This window comes from Bacillus rossius, chromosome 6 (assembly GCF_032445375.1).
Source record: "Bacillus rossius redtenbacheri isolate Brsri chromosome 6, Brsri_v3, whole genome shotgun sequence".
In the NCBI taxonomy this organism is placed as follows: Eukaryota; Metazoa; Arthropoda; class Insecta; order Phasmatodea; family Bacillidae; genus Bacillus; species Bacillus rossius.
Genome location: NC_086334.1, coordinates 3399630 through 3422329, shown reverse-complemented (window position 1 = coordinate 3422329; position 22700 = coordinate 3399630). Strand labels below are relative to the sequence as shown.

At 37.3% G+C, this 22700-nt stretch overlaps 1 protein-coding gene and 1 long non-coding RNA gene across 2 annotated transcripts; both read right to left on the bottom strand.

Annotated features, from left to right (window-relative positions):
- Positions 1–1871: 1871 nt before the first annotated feature.
- Positions 1872–12271, bottom strand: LOC134532517 (GTPase HRas). The gene is made up of 7 exons (XM_063368980.1): positions 12055–12271; positions 9825–9873; positions 7816–7844; positions 7369–7453; positions 5539–5681; positions 3991–4151; positions 1872–3642 (listed from the first exon to the last, which is right to left on the bottom strand). The coding sequence occupies exons 1-7, from the start codon at positions 12089–12091 to the stop codon at positions 3571–3573; spliced, it is 576 nt and encodes a 191-aa protein (XP_063225050.1). The 5' UTR covers positions 12092–12271; the 3' UTR covers positions 1872–3570.
- Positions 12272–18283: 6012 nt separating this feature from the next.
- Positions 18284–20411, bottom strand: LOC134532515 (uncharacterized). Its single transcript, XR_010075148.1, has 2 exons — positions 20205–20411; positions 18284–18409 (listed from the first exon to the last, which is right to left on the bottom strand). It is a non-coding gene; the product is annotated as an uncharacterized LOC134532515 (long non-coding RNA).
- Between the last annotated feature and the right edge of the window lie 2289 nt (positions 20412–22700).

Below are 22700 nucleotides of genomic sequence, written 5' to 3'. Positions count from 1 at the left end.
ATTACTCAACATATTTGTTGTATAATGCAATTAATTTTTTTAATGGTAATTGTATGACCTATTCTAATTACATCCAATACGTTGTAACCTCGTTAGTCCGAAAACTCCGATAACCCAAACATAAATTTGCAAAAATTAAAATTACACATGCCGAAATGAGTAAATATCAATGACAAATACAGGTAGTTTTTTTTAATACGTATTATATTTTACAGATAAGTGAACAATAAAGCAATTACATTTACTTAAAGATGTATTAAGATAAATTTACAGAACATAAAACTGATATTCGCATGGGCCTAATTATTGTTTCATAAATTTGTCAATTTGATGTTGGCTTTTGTGAGGACATTAATTACCTCCATTCAGTCTCTCCGACAGACATTGCAATTATTGTGGATATTAATAACATAAGTTACGACAGCATTGAAGAAAGCCTGCTTGCAAGCAAAACAATGTCAATTCCTTGAATGTACTCACCACTTAGCCTATTTAAAAATGTCATAATGAAGGATGTTAACAACATTTTAGCTCATTATATAATACTTATGACTTTAACTTTAGAATTTTTAAGAAAATTGACGTTTACCGTGTTTTCTCGCATAATCGTCGCACATTTTATTCTAAAATCAAGTTTGAAAAGTAGGGGTGCAACGATTATGCGGAAAAATTTTTTTTTGTTAGATTAAGTACTCATAAAAACAAAACCCATTAATGGAAAGTACGTTTATTTACAAAGTGAAGTATAAAAGAGCACGCCAAACAATTTAATTTAATAAGTCATGAAACAAAAACCTTTCTTCAACTTTAAATGGAAAAACAAAATCTGTGATCAAATGCAAGCCGAACGAACGCGTAACTACCGTAGTAAACACCACGAGTGAGCGATATATCAAATGTAGTTAACTCGGTTCCGCATAGAGAGCGCGTGTTGCATGCAATCGGCGAGATATCGATATTCAACAACGTGTGCGCGCTCTATACGAGAATCAACATAACCAAACAGTAATGATTGCAACGAGCGCTGGCTACGTTTTTGTAAGCGGTACACTGCGGCGACAGAGACGAAAAATGAAGGTTATAACATTTAAAAAGTCTTTAAAAGAAAATTTGCACATCAGACAGCTTCGTCTTTCCGTTATTTAAATAAGTACGCGGTAATTTCTGAATAAATATTATATTTATACTTTAAAATACATTGTTTTACACGGAAAAGATACCTACACAAAGCGCTCGGCATCTAATAGCGGGACCAAAAACATCATGTGAAGTTCACGCGAGTTTTTTTTATCCAAATTTTGACGCCCTAAAATATGGGTGCAAATTTACGCGTGTGCAAGGATTATGCGATAAAAGAGAGTACTTTAAACGTGGTAATAAAAAACTTTTAGGTTTTGTTAACATAATTAGATGTAAACACCTTATCTTTAATAAATTACAGTACTCAATCTCTGAAGTAAATTAAGAGCTACTGACTACTTTATGATAAAGCTCAAATTAATTAAAATATATTTATTTAACTATTCATAATTACATATATGAAATTGTTTTCTCTATTTTTATTAGTACTGTACATCTAATTATTTTTAAAAATTTGACTTTGTCTATTATGCAAACAAAAAAGGAAGATGATTATTTTCATGCCACTTAAAAAGTCTACAAGTTAAATGTAAGTTTACATAAATTTTCACTGAAACGAAAGAAGGTCCCACATGCTATAAAGCAGACAACCCACCCGTCAATGCTAAAGAGTTAATTGTAGCACTTCGTTGTTAACACCAAAGTTATAAAAAACTCATTGGTGCAATACCATGATTATAAATAATGTTGTACTGTCAGTGCGTAAGATGTTAACAAAGTTACAAAAACAATAAACAGAAGAAATTTATTGTTATCTGTAAAGGATAAATAGTAAATACGTATATATGTAGGTTCTCTAAGATGGCAGTCAACCTTCAATACTCGGGAAAAAGCCAATTAAAAAAATCTCTTGAAACACACTACAAATGATGAATGCCAAAGTGACTAACATTCAAGTAAGCATGTGTTTACTTTTCATTACCAATAACACAATGTACTTTCATACTTCTACCCTGAGGTATCAATATCATTTTAATATCACTAATTTCATTCTCTTAAGCAAAAAAAGAAATGCAGTACATTTACAGCTTCTGAGATATTTTAAACTGACTCCCAATATAAACATCAAAATTCAGCTGCATGTTTGGTAGCACAATAAACATAGCTCTTGACAAAATCAATATTTGTAACATTTTCATTACTTCACAGCATACTAAGTGCACATTATCTTTAATAAACTATGAATTACTAGCTGTCTTCAACAAGAAACCTTTGAGTATTTACATACACTTAAAAAACATATGTAAAAATAAAATAAAATTAAAAAAAATATTTTTACGAGTGACATACAAACTTCTAAACACACTATAAGTCTTTGCACCCAAAGCATTGAAAAATGCTGCAGTACACATTTAATCAACCACTAGGCTGCAGCACACTCTCGTAGCGCACACGCACACATACACACACACACACACACACAAGACCATATGTCTGGTGCCACTTAGCTTTATCATGTGCTTGATCATTTTCACTGCACATGGGAATTAACAGAGTATAATTTCACTGTGCGTAAGTACTATGTAGGTATTTTACTATTTTGTCATCACATGAAACACTAATTTTAAAGTTATGATTTAAATCGTAATTTTTGGCAAAAAGATATTCTTCAAAATAAACAATTTGTAGGCAAGTGACTTGCCACAAGTCATATTGTCCTTAAAACTGAGAACTTGCAGCGTTCTTGATTTGAGTGGCAGCAGAAGTGGTACCAGTTTAAACATGTTCAACTCTTATTGGTTCTTAACAAATGTGCTGGGAATTTTTTTTTGAAAACCAAAGTCTTGCCAGCACCAACAATTCATACTTTATAATTAGAGATATCTTTCAACCAGTGTATATGTAAACAACACCAGTTCAAACAAGCAAAGCTGGAAAACACGTAAAATAAAGCATGATGTAATTGGTGTCACAATTTCGATAGTCAATATTGGTGTGAACTATACGGTGACGATTTATCATCTTCGAGCAAGAAAGCACAACTTCAACATCTTATAAGATGAAACGAAACCCATTCTCCAATTTAGAATGCATAAAAATGTGATGAGCATACATCATCACAAATGTGTGATGTACACAATGAACTACGAGAAGTCGGCCCATAACGTTCTTTCACCGCGCTCGATCCGAGGTTACAAACGACAAGAGTGACATTGGGCATATTGTTCGTACGCTCGAAAGAGAGAGAGAAAGACGAGAGTTAAACAGTAAAACATGCCACAATAAAGTCAAGGATGATAATACATGTAAAGTGAAACTTGCAAACAGAACTCGGTCTTCCTCCGGGCACGGCGCGACGCAGCCGTCGCGCAAGACAGAATCAACTCCGTGGAGTGGCGGCGGTGACACCACCGACCAACACAGCTGCCCGTTCGTTCGTCACCAGCTCTCTCCGTCACCGTCAACCTCCTGGCCAAGTCCGCACGCGAGTTACAAGAGGCAGCACCTGCCGCCGTAGCCTATCCGCACTCTCTTCCGCTTGTCCTTGCCGCGATGCTCCTTCTGCAACACACACCACGCCGACACAAAACTACTGGTGGGATCTGGGTCCAATCACCCGGTTCTTGCCTGATAGGCTTCCGCCTCCACCTCGTCAATTCCAGATGGGCAGGTTACAATCATGCATTAAAAAGACTTAATTATACTTGCGTACATGTCCCTGACAAAGTACAAATGCAGGGTGTCAGGTAACAAAGTATACAAGACAAGGTTATTTTTTTCCCCATTTTGTAACACAATTTTGAAAACTGTAAATATAAATAATGTAGTACATATGTGATATTTTATAAATTAATGTTATTTCAAACTACTTTAACCGAGAAAAAAAATATTATGTTTATGTGCACTCACGTCTTTCTTGATCTCGCGCACCAGGGTGTAGAAGGCGTCGTCCACGCCCAGGCGAGTCTTGGCCGACGTCTCCACGAAGGGGATGTTGTACTGCTTGGCCACGTCCTGCGCTTGCGCCATGTCCACGGCCCGCGTGGGCAGGTCGCACTTGTTGCCAACCACTGCAACAACACCCCGGCACCTGCACCGCCTCGCCGTCCAAGCTGGAGTCGCAATGCCGCGACAGGCCCGACACAGTGCCCCGACGGCCCGCATCTCATTTCGTCGTGACGTGCCACGTGACGGAAAGCCAAACGCAAACCTTAAAAAAAACCAAACTTAAAAAAATATATTTACTTACTAGGTAAATCTTTACGATGAAAAATGAGATTTCGCTTCACATATGCCTTCATCTGTTCATGTAAACGGATACATTGTTGTTTACGTTCAATGTGATTATTGTACATTGGTCAAGAATTAACTTAAGAATGGATGAGTTAAGCGAAGAACTTTTAGTTAATTAAGTTCAGGCTTATGGTATTTTATATGAGACTGGGTTGAATGACTACAGAAGTCAGCAAAAAAAAAATAAAGCATGGGCTGAGATTGCATCTTCTTTTTCTCTTCTGCACTGTTTTTAACACATTCTATACTTACTGCATTTTATACATGTATATAGGTTCAGAAAAAAGGTTTTCGATAAAAAATGAAAAGATTTACAAAAAATTTAAACGGATTCGATTGAGAGCCCACTTAGAGAGTTATAATTTTTTTTTGTTCTCCAACGCTTGTTTTTTCCACTTTTTTGCAGCTTTGGATGGTCGTATCAAAAATCTTTCAGTCAAAAGTTTTAGATAGTATTTATTCAGTCTACAAACAATTTGAATGGATTTAATAGTGTGTATATTAAGGGAGTTATGAATTTTTTTGTTCTTTTGCAGTAACTGTTTGTTGTATAAAAAAATTATTTCCAATGAAAGTTGTAAATAACAATTTTAAGGTTTTACAATAAATAAGATTGGATATAATAATGTACACAATAAGGAAATTATGAATTTTTTTTTTAGATTTTACCCTTTATTTTCTAACTACTTGAAGCAACGGTTTGTCTTAGCAAAAATAATTTCTTATAAATTTTTTTAGATAAAAATGATAAGATTTACAAATTTGAACGGATTTGATTTTGGGCCAACTAAAGGAGTTAAATACCATCTGGTCACAAAATATGCTACAAAAACATAAATTCAAAAGTGTTATTGTTATAAATTCACACTAATAGCCCTTCTACAACAGTAATGACAATAAAATAAAATAACCAACATTGTGTGTGTGTGTGTGACTCAAAAGGCCATACCTCAGTGCAGTTTAAAGGATAATTTAACTAATATTGGTTGTTAATAAGATATTTATTTATAACAATATTCAAGCTATCGGTTATGACTTCTCGTAGCTTTTAACAGAGTCCATCAAGATTCCATCCACCAGACTTGAGATGGCCGTCCAGACACAACAGTTTTCGGGTGAATCTTTTAAGCTTGTGTCGTTACGGAACACAGGGCTCATACTCACAAACCATGGGCACCTCCTCTGCGTCCTTCACCCTCTTGATCTGTTCCCGGTACATGCTGATGTCCTCGAAGGACTTGGCGTTGTTGACCGCAAACACCAGGAGGAATCCCTCGCCGGTGCGCATGTACTGGTCACGCATCGCACTGCGGGACAACAGACACTCAGCCACGGAGTCAACACCGGGCAGCTAGCTAGCTTTCACCTCAATCATCGAGATCTAGCGAAACTGCGTCTTACGAAATCCTGTTCACTGAAAAATACATATGTTAATTAAAGTAGTGAAGTTGAACTATGATTTACTGTATTTGAAGCGGCATCTGCAAAACAGTCAATTATTACTCCCGGCTGATACAATTTAGGAACTGTTTGGTTAAAAAAAAACTGAAAAAAAAAAAAAAAACTTGACACGCTATAATTTATGCTAGGTCAAGTCCAAAATGTTAAATATTAATGCATGATAGAAGTGAAAAATTTATCATATCAGACAGGTTGAACATGATTCTACGTTTACAATAATTTATAGCAAAAAATGGCTAATTCTATGTAAAATACATACACACTGACAAACGTAGAAATGTTAGATTTCCAGAAAAATATTTTTTGGGAAAATTTTCTAACCAGCTATACTGTCACAGAAACACACAAATAAATTTTATCAAATATTTTATTGAAACAGAACCGCAAAAACACATTTTGTCTTTCTTTACCAAATAATGACTCTCTCAGCCTTTGAGAGCATGGTTAAGACCCATGCTACATTCTACCAACTAATAGGAACAAAAAAATGTTTAAACAGTATTCATCAATCTGAAGAAAATAAATAATTGTAAAGCAATTATTAATCCATCTTCTACTTTGTAAACTTACGTTGGTAATGGAAAAAAAAGGGAAGTTTTCTTGAAAATTGTGGTTATATTTTAGCAGAAAATTTTTCATAATAATCACATCACTATAAATATGACTCCAATTTTGAGGTACGAATTGGTAAAAATATAAGCTGGAAATTGACAATACCAATGAAATAAATTAGCGATTCTTTCAAAACTTGCCAGTGAAGTGTAAACATCTAACATGTGACAAGCAAATTCATGTGTAACCAATTTGTTTATGTTGCAAACAAACTTATAATACAAAACTCAATAGAAGTTATACTCCTATGTCATTACTAAAAATTAAACTGAAACATTTTTAACATCATATTAGCTATATCATTAAGTACAGGTTTTTATATTTGTTTTTGCCTGAACAAATGAAATAAGTCTTAAAATATGTCCTACAAGAAGTCTTAAACATACTGGGCTGATTCAAAATTATTATAATTATTATTTCCAGTGTGAGATTTGAACCATGTACTTTCAGATTAACAAGCAAACACTCTACCACTCTGCTAGCAAGCCTTTTTGGAAAATTAAGGGAGAATATGTGTTATAATTGTAATGCCAATTTTATTAGGTATGTATTCCAAAAATTGGGATTACTTATTACTATGACTATTTTAGTTTACCAAATACATTCCAGGGTAGTTTCACTATCATAAAATTAAACCTGGCACACCAATACATTTGGTACGTACGTTTACGAAAGTGACTATATACGAGTTTATGTTGGTACACGTGAGTCTGCCATCCTTGTGTCACATTCCCGTTCATCGACTTCCGTTCCATTTTCATGAAATAACTTCTATCAAATGCCGTAACGGAGAGCTAAGATGTATACACGTCAAAAACCTTAGTTTCTTCATAAACAGTAGTGGTGCATGCAGCAATAATGGCGTAGCTACGCGAGCTGGAGCATAGCGATGAAGAGAACCTCGCCAGCGCCCAGACCAACCTGTACTCCTCCTGGCCGGCCGTGTCCAAGATGTCGAGCAGACACGTCTCCCCGTCTATGACCACCTGCTTGCGATACGAGTCCTCTGAAACAGCAGAGCGTGTTACGCTGGGGCCCTTTCACCGCGACTGGGAGGGAGAGAGAGGCATGCTGTTTGCTTCAAGTTCTTTCAACTTGTCGCTGAGAATCACACATTTTTTTTAGGATTTCGGGAAGGATGGGGTGAAAATCCCTCCTCCCCCCACTCACTGGCATAGCCTGAGACATGTTCCACCAACATCATATAAAATAATCACATACTTGCAGAATTTAAAAAAACTTTAACATTTACAGACAGCACTCAATTGTAATGGAGCCTAAAATAAATGGATAACTGTTCCTTAAAAAAAATCTTATAATATTTATACTATTAATTTCTACTTATAGTAATACAAAGTTCATCCTTACCTATCGTTGGGTCATATTCGTCCACAAAACTGAAAAAGATCAGAAAAAAAAATTAAAACTTACACCAGTCTTATCACAGATCAAGTTGAAGCTTACGGCCAACATAAGTTAACAACCCACAAAGCTATTTTTTTTTGTGCAAAGCCACATATACAAAAAGCCTATTGTTTTAATCAACCGATTAGGCCATGTAATGAGGCAAGTCACAGGCCAGGAACACTGCCCTATCTCTTGCAGTGAATGATCCGCAGAGTGGATCACTGCCTCGCAGTTCCATCACTGGTTGCCAGCCCCCCTAGGGCACCCACAGTGACCGAGATCAAATACCAACAACGACCACACAGTTGCAAGCTCTGTTCAGGTCAATGCTCATCAGTAGCAGAACACTGGCCGCCACACTGTATATGTAAAATCGGTTAACATATTTTGAAATAAAATAATTTAAAGATATTAGTAGAGCACAGTGTTGCCAATTGCCAGGCACACACATCTGTAATCACAATCATGCATACAATAAAATACGTGTCAAACTAACGCGATTAAGTTCACGTCAAATACTAGACTCTACAAAACAATTAGCACTCACCTCAAGTAGCTAACTAACTAACCAACCCATCGATAATATATTTTTTTAAATTATACAGTTTTGCAAATAAATAAAAATTTAGAAAGCTAAATTATGTTTTAAGGATTTATATTTATGTTACTTAAATATATTACTAAAGGTTTGCGTTCATTTTCGTAAAAAAAAACACACACAACACACTGGAGTTTCGCAACTGGACGACTAAATCAGTAATAATTAGGTAAAATCCACAAAACTTGATCGCACTGGTAGAGGGTTAAAAAGAAAGGGAAAGAAAATGCCAGAATGGATCTACTTCATTGCTATTAAGGGTTCAAGATTTAGAGTATTTTGAAAACCCTATTTCACCTTTCCCACCCAACGCACCAATCTTTACACTGCTGTGGGCCTAAGGATTGGTATTGATAGCTTTAATAAGTGAAAATGCTATAAACTTGGGCGTTGTTCTTGCAGGTTGTACCAGAAGTAGTATTTAACTTGCTGCAACCAAATCGTTCAACCAGTGTGCAAGCCTATGATTCTTGCATGTAGCCTTTACTAAGAGTTAAGCATAGCAAAATATGTGGTTCAATTTGCAATTATTTATGTAATATTTATAATATTTATGAAAAATTTAATTTTAAAAACAAATTTAAATACATAAACAAAGACACAAAACAAATTTAAATATTCAAGCAAATATCTTACATGCCTAATTTTAATATGTATATACTGTAGATAACATATTTTATATATTACTTGATCAATATTTTTTTATATAAAATCAAACTGCAGATTATAAATCATAATAATTATATAAATTTTTATGCAAAAATGATTTATTTTAAAAGAACTATACATTCTTTCACTCATTTATTACACTTTTGGGTGCAGGAGTTGCATAAAGCTAATGCAATTTAGGTGAAACATTTCCAAGAAAACTTTGTGACTTATACTACCAAATTATATTTACTTACTAAGCAGGTAAACTTATGGATTTTAACGTGTATCAACTCTTACGCCAATGCACATCCCAAAACTGATCCAAGCATTATAATTTAAGGTTAAGATCCGGCAAAGCTATTCCTTACTTGCTTTTAAGCTAGTGTTTGTGCGTTGAAGGAAACATGCAGTTGCAATGGTCAGCCCAGAATACATGCACTACATTAAAAATGGTAAATTTATGGATACGACCTAATTAAAATGTTGTGGCGTGCCCGGACATATTTCAGCAGCTACACATATTATATTTTACTGAAAACACATTTCTGTATATAAATATAAAAAATTTATTTTCGGAGAGCTCACACCAACATCTCAAAAACTTTAAAGAGGATGGTTTGCATGGTAACTAATGTGTTAAACTCTAGGTGATCAGTTGGCATGTTCCCAGGGAACCGAACTGAGCCGGGGTGAGACGGGGAGGGAAAACGAGGTGACTCACTGGTTCTGGATCAGCTGGATGGTCAAGGCACTCTTCCCCACGCCCCCGGCTGCAACAGACACGGACAGAGACGGTGAGTCACGCGTGCAGCTGCCGCGGTAATTGGGGTCAACTGCCGTGTCAGCACGGCGCTCACACCACACCGTGCCGGCGCGGGAGGAGACCAACAGCTACAACCGGAAATTTCCAACCCGAGAGGGGATGCAGTTGCAGGGACTGTAATTTAGTTTATTGGTGACTTCTGGGAAATACGGAAACTGATGAATTTAAAAAAAATGTTGTAAATGATATGTAAATTGTATTATTAATGTAAATTACCTAACATCCATTTCACTTTAATTATAATTCACCATATTTCAGAGAATTTGATAATTTGCAGAATTACTGTAGGACCTATAACTAGTAGGTAGTTGAAATAGGGATAGCTAAAATACTTTTTTTTTTGTTGGTAGAATGGATCTATCCACAGACAGAACACTAACAAAAATAAACTGAGTGAGATGTCACAGTGGTAAGACACTGGAGAAAGAACATTCCCAAGGACTTGTGTTCGGTAATTCTAATAATTCTACTGGAGAAGCACTTTTCAGATGAGAAAATTTTTTTTTTAAAATCCCAAGATGCTTTTTTTTTAATTCCTTATTACATGACTTTGAATCACTTCCTAAGAGGGTGTTGTGATAATTCAAGTAGTTCACCAGAAGTTTACCATTTTAACCAGTGGTTGAATACTACTAGGTACACAAAATTTTTTTATTCCAAAATGCATTTTAATTACTTCCTAACGTGTCTAATTATTCTGTAAAACAACATTTCATTTGAACGAGTGGTTCCACCGCAAAAACTATATTAAGTATGGTAAGGTTAAGGTAGCCATATGTGAAAAATGGTATTTTAGGGTTGGCGGCTGGTGTAATATTATTGAAAATATTACCTGTAATGTAACTATAGTTAAACCAATTTATGTTGTACTTAATGTAGTCAAGACTGTTTTCCGCGAGAGATTGCACTGATTTTTGTAAACCTATTGTTTTCTTGAAACTAGCTGCAACTTGAACCTGTGGTTCTCCAGAGATCCTTAAGAATACAGGATAATCGAGACTGTTTTCAAAATTACAGGGATGTTTAATGTTAGTGTGTTACAGCCTGTACCAACACTGTTTTCCACCCTCATTTGTTGTCCACTTCAAGTGAAGATTTTTCAATATTTGGCAACATTCACTTTAAATGGAGAACAAATTAGGGTAGAAAACAGTCTTGGCCCCTGAAATAACATCCTGACATTAAATATCCTTGTATTTCACAAAACAGACTCTGCTATGCTGTATACCTCAGGTTAGCTGGAGAAGTTCAAGTTCCAGCTAGCATCAAGAAAACAGTAGAGCAGCGACAAAAATCATAGCAAGTTCTCGTGGAAAGTGGTCTTGGCTTTGCTATTAAAGCACAACAAAAACATACATCACTCAGTTTTAATGATTTTACATGTGGAAGTTCTTCAAATATGGGAATACCATTTCACAGAATGATTAGAAATAAAACAAAGAGCTGAATAAATAGATTTCAAACTACTATTGCCATACTATCACAGTACTTGTTATTTAGAATACCTAACCTAACCACTCATTAAAATGATTAACTACTTGAAGTATCATAACACCCTCTTAGGAAATATTAAAAATCATATAAAGAAAATAAAAAAACTATATATAGATTATATATATACATATGTAAATACATATACATACTTTTTTTTTTCAGAAAAGTTGCTTTCATACAGAATTACCTTAAGATCAAATTCCCATCCAGCCAACCTGGTTTACAATTTTTTTAAATACTTTACTAAATATCATAGCCTATTTTTTTTTACACAATACATATGTTAAAAAAACCTATTTTGTAGTTCATTATCAAATTTGAATACAATCATTACTTTTGTGAGTCAGCAGTATAGTGTTTAACTTAACAAATCACACAAGACATATCAAGGATTGGTTAAATTTCAACATTTACCAATCTTACAAACCAATAGTGCAGCTGATAATTACTTCTCATTATATGAACTAAAATCAGTCCCAACTGATTAAAAACATTTGATCATATTTTTCCTTGATTTGAAACAATTTCAATATTCAGTAATGGCAAATACTTGAGAACTATCCATCCACACCTTGCACAACAAAACATGGAAACACAAATACAAATTAACTAATTTGACAACCAAGTTACTCACCTCCCACAACAACAAGTTTATATTCTGTCATTTTCATGAAAGCCGATGCACCGGAATTACCAAGCTAACCAGAAAAAACGAAATCGCTTTATATTCAAGGTGGAAAACGAGCCTTCATCAGCACAATAACATTTACATGCAATGCAAACGAAATTCTAGCCTATACGCCAACACCCCTCCAAACACTGACAGTTTAAACAACACAACAAAACAAAAATATTTTTTGCAAAACAGTACCAACATAATAACGTAATTATCTCTTCCTTGTGGTCTTGTCAAAAAACCTAAAAGCCACAAGCTATAACACATTCCTATAGTTAAATAATATTTTACTTCCATGAATAATTGAAAATTAAAAAAACCAAGTTTTTAAAATTATGAAAAATTATAATTTTTCAGGGAAATATGTATAAGTATTTGTTATTTTATATTGTTTAATTGTATTTTGATTAACAAAGGCTCATCTCCAAGTGATGGGGACTAGGGGGACATAGCTCGGTGACTTTTTTGAGGATGGTATTGTTTGCCCGGCACCAGTTCTGTGTAAACAAAACCTCAAATTATGATGCGGGAATGAACCATCCGGCCCAGAGAGGCTGACCTAAGACACACCCGCGTCGGAGAACTCTGTAATGAAAACGTATCGACTACTATTTGGTCCACGTGTTGAGAGCCTGTGAACACGCCCTTATGAGACCAGCTTCGTCATTCTGGTACACAGGCAATAACTAGAGTAGGAAAACGACTATGTGATACGGCATTACTCACAGTTTAATGTCTAACTGGTGAGCCATTTATTTCAGGCAAGACAACTGCGAAATGCCACTAAAAAACACACTTGACTGACTACACACTCAAACCCTGTCACTAAGTTTTTCTTTACATCTATATCCTAGAATCAACACAACACGAACAAAAAATCTATTGAAGCGAATGCATGCTTATAAACAAAAGAAGGTGGAGCACCTCGCGATCATTTCTAGCCTCGGCGGTCGCAAAACAGGACTGGAGACAAGGTCACCAGATGCAACTTTCAAGTGCACAGCTGATGTCATTTATACATTTAAATCCTGAAACCCCTCTGGCGAGTCTATTTGCTTCGTGATGTAGACGAAACCGGCAGGGGTGATAAACAGGTAATTCAGATGGCAGTGAACCTTCTTCAGGCCAGGTGTGGAGCTGCGTTGGTGCACGATGCTGCTAGATGGGTTTTGGCATTTGTGAGCGGGAGTGGTAGCCAGCTTCATGGCAATGGCATACAGAGGATTAAGGCGACAAGACCTTGAAAATTTTAGTGGTCTCTGGACCACATGTATATTCAACAGATATTTAGTTTGTGTCATATATTCTTTAACCACGCATTTTAGGCCCACAGAGGTGCCGTCGTCCGGGGTCTCGGGCCCGAGTCCCGGTGCGGCTCCTAGCGGGAATGGCTGTTGTGGATGTAATGTTTCCGGGTGGGCGCCAGACTAGCTCTGTTTCTAGTCGATAGGTGGGTCGTGGGGTCGAATGCCCTGCGTGGCCCACTAGGACCGTCGGCGGTGTTGCGTGGGTTATGAGGAATTCCCTACTTGGCGGTGGTTGGGAGTCGTATGGTTAATTAATCAGATGCTGAAGGGATGCAACAAATGACGTGTGTCGTTTATTCATGCGACTGTGGTTTTGGTTTAATACCGTTGATTACACGCCACGTCGTACAGAGGGTGACGTCACACAATACAGAAGTTACAAATTACACAAAGTTAGTTTGAAAGTTACGTAATAAGACGTGGCACAAGTTCACAAAAAATGTTACGCGAAGGTGCGTTGCACAAGTTTATTGAATGTTACGCGGTGACGCGTCGCACAAGTTTACAAAAGAAAACGTTCTAGATTCAAGGCGTCGCACAAAGTTACTAAATATTACGTATTAGCGTGGCACTAGGCGGTTCTGAGCCTGGTTACTCAAAAGAGAGGTGAGGGTGATTGGAGGCGGCCAATCCCGTATATCAACATGACGTCGTACCGACCATGGCCTTTAAGCCCGTGCTCCGCACCGCCAGTACCGTATCCCGTTTTCGGAGCGCGCCCCTTGCCTAGCCGGATTGAGTCAGGCGAGCGCCTCGGGCGTGACCCCAATAGACAACAAACCAAATTAACAGTCACCGCGGCCACTGGCCTTAATTAAAATGCCCGTGAATGTCGGAATAGGAGAAGTCCCTCTAAAACAATTCACAGTGGGACAACATGGTAGTAAATTTACAATCGCCAACTTGATGTCACATTTTAAATAATTAAATACATTAAAACTATTGTTAAGCCTTAAGCACCAATTACCAGGTGCTACATTTTAATTGGGCACCTGGAACATGTTTTAACTGGTAATATAGTAAATTAAATTAATATAAGTTTTTCGACGCCGACTCACAAAGAAGAGAAAGTTTCTCTTCCTTGCGAGGCGGCCATGTCCGGCAGTCTCGAACCACTCCGCGCCGGGAACAGACGTGTGTCCGTGGGCAGCATCCAAGTTTCTTTCATTTTATTACTTTTTATTCTGTACTAAATCTTTAAAATTAAAACCTTTTGTTAATTCACCGCTGCCCACGTCGACTCGGCGCGTATTTTGCGGAGCCGGGCCTATCCCGACCGTCTTCAGTGTGATACCGCGATACGTATCGTAGCACAAAACGTACGGTACTGGCCGATTCCAGCGAAAATGTTTTACTTAAGGACGCCGTGCATATGCCTGCCGGCTGCACACACGTAAGTGTTTCGCCGAATTTAGGAGCCCGCTCATAGAGCACCCCCTGCACCCATTAATGTTCGGCGCTGGCCGTCTCCAGCGAGCATCGACCCGCGTCCCGCGAGACTGCCGCGGTAACCATTAATGTCGCGTAGCGTTATGTTTTTTCTGTATTAATCGTGTAACGGCTAGACGTCGCCAAGTGTTGGTGAGAGTGTTTGTAGCAGGACTAGATTAAAGGTAATTCTCACCAACTCGTGTATACTAATTTTCCGGAGTCTCCCGTCCTCCACACGGCCGAGCGGCCTTCACAGTCAAGAGAGAACCATTCAGGGTAGATTCAAGCCGTGTACCTGGCGGGGCACGCGGGGGCAGAGTACCCACGACCCAACACCAACGGCCTAGCAGCCCGCTAGCCTGGCGCCCCTCCGGACAACAAGAGCACCGCGACGCCCGTAGCGCCCGTCAGGTACCCCCCGGGCCTTTCACATAGGTCGGGTGACGGCAAACATCTCGAGGCGGTGTTCGCGTCCACTGTAGTGGAGCACGGACCGCAGCTAAATTCGCTCAAAGTTCCCTTACGGGGTTGTGTCAGCGCCGGAGCGACTGGTTTTAATTAAAGTTCTGTTCTTCGGGAGGCGGCCCGTGCCGTATGCTGAAACTACCCCGCAGACCAAGTGTGGTGCAGGGGGTTTTAAAATTTATGCGGCCGGATTAAGTCCTGGACCGAAAATTGGACCGGGTATGCACGGAGAGATAAGTAAAAAGAGGTTTCGAGGAAGTGACTACCCATACAGCACAGTGACGTAGAAAAAACGTGAAATATACGTTGTATAGGAAACCTGCTGACGTTAAATCATCATCTATTACACGTATATTCAACGTTTTATCAACGTAGAAAGAACATCGAAATGTCCGCGACAGGCGACGTCGCCAGATGGACGTTAATTCTACGTCGATCGGAGGACGTGGATACCACGTTGGTTGGGCGACGTTGATGAAACGTCTATCGGAAGTCGTAGAATCTACGTGGCCATGTGGACGTGAATTCAATGTCAGTTGGTGGAGGTTGATTGTACGTTTGGTTGAGGCCGTGGATACCACGTCGGCTAGGCGACGTTGATGCTATGTCTATCGGAAGTCGTAGAATCTACGTGGCCATGGGAACATGGATTCAATATCAGTTGGTGGAGGTTGATTATGTACAACAAACATACCAATTTTCTCAGGGAAAAAATATTTTTTTTCCTGCCAGTGATATTCTCTACATTGAGGCATGAAAATTGCTTAAAAAGCACATATTGTAAGTGTTCTTACAGTGCCTAAGAATGACATCTCAAAAATTGATACTCATTTAAAATAGTTATACACTGATTTTAACAACCCCAGCCCCCCCCCCCCCCCCCCCCCCCCCATCCAAAACCAATACAGTTGCATTTAATTACATTTTCCATATTTAGTCAGCTGTAAGCATCAGTAATTGCAAAATGCATGCTTTTTTTAAAATTAAATACCATTTCAATTAAATTGGCAAACGTCAAAAAAAAATTTCACACTGAAACTTAAAGTATTAGTACACTCCATGACACAATTTAATTGAAAATATTGGGTGCTAAGTAACCTTAAAAAGTGTGAAGGTAACATGATAATTAAATATTTTCACAAATATAACTTTTTCATTATTTTTTTTTTACAAATTACAACTCAAAATCACTTAAACAAGTAACGCAAGGACAGATCAGAGGATGTCGTCGGTATTTTTCTTGATCTGTCCAAAGATTTTGACACAGTAGATCATAAATTACTTATTGATAAATTATATAATTTGGGAATTAGAGGTGTAGTCAATAAATTGTTGAAGTCTTATCTCACAAACAGAATGCAGATAGTTCAAGTTACTAGAGTCAATAGTAACAATATATTAGAGTCTTATAATTCCCTACCTAAACTTATGAATGTAGGAGTTCCTCAAGGTAGCATTTTAGGGCCACTTCTTCTTCTGGTCTATGTAAATGATCTAAGTTATCATTTTACTGATATTCCTATCATTTCTTTTGCAGATGATACTAATGTACTGGTTAAAGCCAATCCAGCTTCTAAACTTGATGCTCTGGTTATGAATACACTACATACATTAAACTCTTGGTTTACAAATAATAAACTGCTACTGAATTATGGTAAAACAAATTTTATTTTTTTTCCCTCTAAATTAAATCAAATAAACCAAATACTCTGTTAAAAAATACTAACTTGAGATTGATGAATTTTTCTCATGGAACAAACATACGTTTGGTTTGCTAAATAAATTAAACAGTACCTATGTGTTATATGTTTATTGTACTTTCTCATATAACTACCAAACAATGCCTATGGTCTGCCTACTTTGGCTATGTTTATTCTTTAATCAGCTATGGAATTATGTATTGGGGGAGTAATAGACATCATCTACAATCAGTTTTTATTATACAAAAAAAAATTAATCAGAATTATACTCCACATGAAACGTTTGGACAGTTGTCGTAATATTTATAAATCCTTAGGTCTTCTTACTGTGCCCTGTATTTATATTTACAAAGTATTATTGTTTATTCATAAAAACAAATTAATTTATATAAAAAATACTAATATTCATGAGCATTTCACGCGAATTAATGCAGATTTTCATCTGCAAAGGGTTCATAAGAAAAAAAACTTTACAGTCAGTTAGAAATGTTGGTATTAGATTATTCAATATATTACCATCAGTTCTAAAAAATATGGACCAATATAATTTATCTAAAAAGGAATTATTTATTTATTTATCTATCACATAAGGCTTTTTATAATATAGATGATTATGAACAGGGGGTAGCTTTTGTTTTTATTTATTACTTTTTATATATAATATTATCTAAATAGTAGGTGCTTATTCATGGAATTGCAGCTGTTATATTATATTATTTTAATATTGTAATGCTTTTAATACTGTTCTTGTACCTGTTTATGTGTTTGTATTTATGTTTATTTGTAATTTTATTTTGACATATTCTATACCATTATGTACGGTCTATTGAATGAAATTAAAAAAAAGTGGATATTATTTACATAGTATTCAAAGCAGTTGAAAACAAATTAATATAATTCAAAATATCAAAAATTGGCAGCATGTTGACATTTCACAATTTTTCTAACGACACGTATTTGAGGGTACAAGCCCAAGCCATAATTTAACTTATAATGATGACTGGAGGCCCATATCACAAATAAACACTAAACAAAATATATTACTTATTAGAGTGCTACATGTAGAGTTTATAAAAAAAAAATGCTTTTTTTAAGCATTTTTTCTATAAAAAAACCTGTTTTATTTCACAAAAAACAAAAAAAAAAGTATTTTTTTCACAATAAAGATTAACTGTAAAGTATGAGCTACAGTATATAAAATAATAAACAAACCTGAAAAGTGGGGGAAAAAAACTAGGGACAAAGTTTTTTTCTAAAAAAAAAAAAAAACATTTATTTGAGAGAAAAAAACACATGCTTTTTTTTATTTACAACACTAGCTACATCTCTTCTTCGCATGTTTTAACCAATTAGAAATAATGATGAACACTTCAGTCTCGGTAGCAGACGGATAATGGAAACGAACCACCCCTGAAACAAATTTTTGAAGGTAAATGAGTTCCACATGAAGTAAATATTGTTTTGTTACAGGGAATCAGTGCCTATACTACAAACATTTATTTTGGTATTTTGTTGCTTTTACGTTATATTTTAAGGCCTGATATCACACGGGATGCATTATGACAAATTTTCTAAACTCACTATTACAATAATTATAAATGCAGATGAATTTACTCAGTATGTGAATGGCCAAAGAAAAAATTGAAATTACAAGGGGTTTAGCATATCTAAAAACTTCGGAAACATCAGGTCACAGATTTACCATTCTTGGACGTGGCAGAGGAGGAACAGATCCAAAAGGAGTGGCAAAAATAGAGTGATAACTGTAATTGAAATCTTCTGCTAATACCAACTCTCGCTTGCTTCATAATTTACTGCACAACAATAATTCCCATGGCAGCAAAATCAAGCTACACATGAAATTGTTCCTCAGCTGTACACAAATACACATCTGTTTATACTTGACTAAGACACTGCAATTATTAATTTTTTAACTAATTGAAAATTTTTTTTGGCTAACCAAATTAATACTGGCTACTCACTCATAACATGTGAAAGTTCCAATTTTCTGAAATTTTTCTTCCCTTTTGCTCCCCACCAACTGTACTCTGCAGCCAGTTGATTTGTCAACATTCTTTTGAACAAATTTGCGACACTTCCTTGTAAGTGATTTCCTCTAATTACCTTCAGCGATAATACGCCGTTTTTAGTCAGCATGTAAAAGTAATTCCGTACAATTCATTTTGTACGTCATGATCACAATATTAATATCACGGTAAAAGTTTCGTATTGCGTATCCAAGGAGATACCTTCATTATGATGGCATGTTATTCAAGTATACTTAATGCAGCTGTACTAACCTAACAAAACGTGCTAAATCACAACAGCAAGCATCATGTACCACAGCATCAATATTTACAGGATCGTGTCCTCAGGATCAAGTGATCTCCTTGGATACGCAATACGAAACTTTTACCAATATTACAAATAAATGTGTGACATCATAAGAATAATAGTTTATATGAATTTACAGTACCTACGTGCATTAAAATATGGTAAAACTGGAGAGTAACGACATCTGTTAAAAAAAAATATATTAAAAATCCCAAATTAGTGTCATTTTGAGTTCCTTGACTTCCTCTTTTCATTAAAGGCGGTGGAGATAAGAAATTCCAAATATTTAGGAGATATCGCCGTTTTTGTAAAACTGGAGAGTAACATTGTGTTTTTTTTAAGGAAATACAGCTAATCTACATATTTACCCAAATATTACCCACAATTCTTGTATTGATACTGCAATGGGATTTTTTAATGGTAGCACATCAGAACTTCAAAGTATAATTTCAGTAGGTTAAAGTGAGCTACTGCCCCTATTTTACCTGTAACCGTTTACCACTGCAACAGGAATCATAAACATGCATTATTCCGATTTCCTACGTAACAACACGCAACGTAACGTACCCAACCTAACTTAACCTTTGTTTGTTTGTTTGTTTGGTATCGTATTCTACAATACGCCTGCAAATGCTTTTAAAAACTAACAAAATAAGTCCTCAATATATTATTCACAAAAAGTGACGGGAACTTTTGTGTACACAAGTCCAACATTTTATATTCGAAAACGGCCGCACGTGAAGTGTGTCTATGGAGGTTATGTATAGAACATGGGATTCGCGAAACCACAATATAAAATACACTTCATCATTCTAAACATAACAAACAAAACTGCATTAAATAGTACATAGCGTTACAAATCTAAACTTACCAAACTAGTCCAGAACCACAGAATTCAGAACAACGCCAATAATATTCCAAAAACACGCCATTAACCGTTAATGACCAACTGCGCAGAAACAATTCAAACATCCGTTTAAATCTAATTTTAAAAAATACTTATTACATTTAGTAAAAAGGACAATGAACATTTATTAATGTTATATTATTATAATTTTACATTAATTAATTATACAGTTATTACTTTCTAAAACGGAACATGATGGTCGAAAGATAGACGTCATGCCGACGTCTTGTAGGCGACTCGAACCTCAGGGAAACTGAAAAACACGTCGCTCCGACGTGGACAACGTACACTTACTTCATGGTTTCAAAGACCACGTCGATTCGACGTCGGTTTTAGTGACGTGACCACATTTCGACATTACCACGTCGATGCGACGTTTCTTACACCAAGTGTGCTGTATGGGTATAATAACCAGGAGTGAGTTCAATGCAGACAATGGATGATGTCTCTCCGTGGGACGTGCGTCCGCCCCAGTCCACGAGTCGCGCTGTATTGGCGTGATGTCATGGTGCCCGGCCGAGGCTCGTTGGCCCTCGCGCCAGTGTTGACCTCATTACGTTAGTTTCTAATGTGACACGTTAATAAGAGATTTTTAAGGGCGCTAAATTCCTACATTAATTATTAGGGCTGAATTTACATCACTCGTCCCTTCTACAAATTGGAGTTAGTATGTTTACGAATTATGTCCTCTAAATATACGTCACACCAGCGACTGTTCGCCTCTTGCCGGACTGCTCTGATGGGGGTTAATAACGAACACAAGGGTTTAATAATTATGTCACATGGTTAATTAACTAATCTAGGCAGAAGGCCGCCAGGGGGACACTCACACACGTATCGACGTATTTACACACGTGAGTGCCCGGGCACTCCTACGTCGCACTTTCGTTAATCAACTTATAATTTATACATAATATTGTTTTTGCAACGTGGTCGGATGTAATGTCGGTCTGTTTATTAGGGGCCGGGTTCTACCTTGGTTGCTGGTGGCTCGCCTGACTCGGGTGGGCCATGGCTAGGGGCACATTCCGTTAGTGGGGTTGAATACTGGCGGTTGCAGGTCGGGCTTTAGGGTGGCCTTCGGTCGGACGACGTCAAAGCTGTGGCACACTTGCCAATGTAGCCTTCCAAGACGCAGAACATCATGGTCTAGAAGATCGCGAGGGCATCCATCAGCCCGAAAGGCATGGTGCAGAACTGAAAACGCCGACCATCAGGCATAGTGAACGCCGTCTTGGGGTGGTCGGCTGGACTGACTGGCACCTGCCGGTAGCAGGATTTGATATCAATGGTCGTGAAGATCTTAGCATTTCCTAGGCTGGCCAGGGCATCGGTGATGTTTATTAGCGGGACGGGGCTGGAATAGTGAGGCGATTTATCGGTTTGAAATTCATACAACTATGTAGCGTGCCATACATTTTGTTAGCCATCACTATTCGGCAGTTATATAAGGAAGTGTTGGGGACGATGACCTCATCTCACAGCATTTCGCGAATTACAATACTATTGTTGAGAACAACAAAACTGCACGATTTATGTAAGTTTGTGATAATTTAATTTAAGACAAAGCAGACAGAAAACAGAAATAAGTTTCTACGCTCAAAAATGTTAGAGATAGAGAAAATAGGTTTCCATTACAGAACTATTATTTTTGGTCATATGTTTATATTGCCGTCGTCCGGGGTCTCGGGCTCGAGTCCCGGTGTGGCTCCTAGCGGGAATGGTTGTTGTCGATGTAGTGTTTCCGGATGGGCGCCAGACTAGCTCTGTTTCTAGTCGATAGGTGGGTCGTTGGGTCGGTTGCCCCTGTGTGGCCCACTAGGACCGTCGGCGGTGTTGCGTGGGATGTGAGGGATTCCCTACTTGGTGGTGGTTGGGAGTTGTATGGATAATTGATTAGGCGCTGAAGTAATGCAGCAAATGACGTGCGTCGTTTATTCATGCGAATGTGGGTTTGGTGTAAGACCGTGGATTACACACCACGTCGTACAGAGGGTGACGTCACACAATACATAAGTTACACAATTACACAAAGTTATTCTGAAAAGTTACGTAATGAAGGCGTGGCACAAGTTTACTGAATTGTTACGTGGTGGCGCGTTGCACAAGTTTACTCAAGAATGTTCCAGGTTCAAGGCGTCGCACAAAATTACTAAAATGTTACGTATTAGCGTGGCACTAGGCGGTTCTGAGCATGGTTACACAAAAGAGGGGTGAGGGCGATTGGAGGCGGCCAATCCCGTATATCTATGTCTCGAGGCGGTGTTCGCGTCCACTGTAGTGGAGCGCGGACCGCAGCTAAATTCGTCCAAATTCCCTTACGGGGTGGTGTCAGCGCCGGGGCGACTGGCTTTAATTCAAGTTCTGTGGTTCGGGAGGCGGCCCGTGCCGTATACTGAAAACTACCCCGCAGACCAAGTGTGGTGCAGGGGGTTTTAAAATTTATGCGGCCGGATTAAG

Coding starts and splice junctions, on each gene's coding strand:
- LOC134532517 (XM_063368980.1), bottom strand. CDS start 12,091: ATGAAAATGACAGAATATAAACTTGTTGTTGTGGGAG. Junction 7,845..9,824: donor ATCCAGCTGATCCAGAACCA/GTGAGTCACCTC, acceptor GATCTTTTTCAG/TTTTGTGGACGAATATGACC. Junction 3,643..3,990: donor TGCGCGAGATCAAGAAAGAC/GTGAGTGCACAT, acceptor TGTGTGTTGCAG/AAGGAGCATCGCGGCAAGGA.